The 1,446-nt window shown below is 45.4% G+C and overlaps 1 protein-coding gene across 1 annotated transcript; it reads right to left on the bottom strand.

Annotated features, from left to right (window-relative positions):
* Positions 1-335: 335 nt before the first annotated feature.
* LOC121104364 (40S ribosomal protein S13-like) lies at positions 336-713 on the bottom strand. Its single transcript, XM_040637077.1, has one exon. The coding sequence runs from the start codon at positions 711-713 to the stop codon at positions 336-338; it is 378 nt and encodes a 125-aa protein (XP_040493011.1).
* Positions 714-1,446: the final 733 nt, after the last annotated feature.

The following is a 1,446-nucleotide window of genomic DNA, read 5'->3' as shown; positions in this document are numbered from 1 at the left end:
AAGCTAAATTCGTACTCACCATCTCATATGCCCCATGCACAGGGTACTTCGTCTCACTTCCTTTGGAGAAAAGATCTGTAAGTCAAGCTAAAATTTGTACTGCCTTTGTTCCCTCCTGAAAAAGTTTGATTGTCCATGGCCAACATAGTGTTATTGTTAAGAATTATAATCATTTCAATATAGGTCTTTTTTTTCCCTAGTTAGACAATGGCTTTCTTGCTTGAGGACATAGACAAATTTATGCAACAGGCACAGGCTGTGAATGAATTGTATTTCCAGTTGGAGGGGAGGACTCTTCCGTCTTCTAATACCAAGTCAACGGCTAATAACAGCTCTCAGTCAGCATCCGTCAGATTCAGCATCCTTTCTGTTCCTCTCAAGATGCTTTCGAACAGCAACGGTTTCTTAATCCAACGGTAGAGATCCTCGGGAAGAGCAAGAGCAAGTCCTTTGGACTTAAGAATCCTCAAGAGTTGATGGCCTGTCACAAAACATACTTGAGCAACAGCGAGTGAGTCTCTGAGAATCACAACAGTTTGTGAAGGAGTCAGGCCCTTCTCAGCCAGTTTGTAGATCTGCTCCCTCATGTCGTCAGAGGTCAACTTCAGCCAGGTGGGGAAGCTGCAGCGGCACGGTAGAGCCGACCCAGATAGGCCCTTCCCGGGAGCGTGCATGCGACCCATGATGGCAGCGGTCAGGAGGCGAAAAACCATTCTGATACAGGTCTTAATGAAATAGGCTGCATCAGCCCCAGATGGAACGTTCTTTAGCATCTCTCAGTAGTCATATTCCACTGGCACTAGCCAAAGAGCAAGAATCTTCTACTGTTTAGATTATCGCTTTGGGATTCTAGCTTTGACCCGCTTACGTTCTTTCTCATCCTCCTCCACGCCATAGTCTTGGCCCAACACCCTGCCGTTAGCCATTTAGAGATGAAAGCAACTCAACGGGCATGTTGACCAAATCTCAGGACAGAAATTCCCACAGGTCGGAATTCAGGAAGACACAGGTGATGCTCAGCTCGGGTCCTCCATCAGAGCAACACGCGAGGCCAGCTCAGCATTCAGATTCCCAGCAGCCATCCCCGAAAATATGGATTCAATAAGTTGGGTACTGGGCCCAGGAATCTGAATTTTAGCCAGTGTCCCAAGTGATTTTGCGGCTCCGCATAGGAGAACCAGTACAGAGAAGATAGTTTTGAACAAAAAGTTCAAAGTACTTAGATTCTATAGGCTGAGGTCTGGTGCTGTTTGGGTTATTTCGAGGAAGTTGCATCACCTTAATCTACTTTTGTTTTCTCCCTGATGAAAGAAAGATTACATTACAGTGATTCTAAGGTCTCTTCTACCTCTGAATTTTTGTGATACTATAAATGAACACAGGGATCAGGCCTTTATGGAAACTCTCCATGTTGCTTCCTAGCTATCTGGTTGCTTCTGTCATCAT

This window comes from Ursus maritimus, unplaced genomic scaffold (genome assembly GCF_017311325.1).
Source record: "Ursus maritimus isolate PB19 unplaced genomic scaffold, ASM1731132v1 scaffold_21, whole genome shotgun sequence".
NCBI classification, from domain to species: Eukaryota; Metazoa; Chordata; class Mammalia; order Carnivora; family Ursidae; genus Ursus; species Ursus maritimus.
Note: the sequence above shows the minus strand (reverse complement) of the source record. Positions and strands in the feature narration are given on the sequence as shown.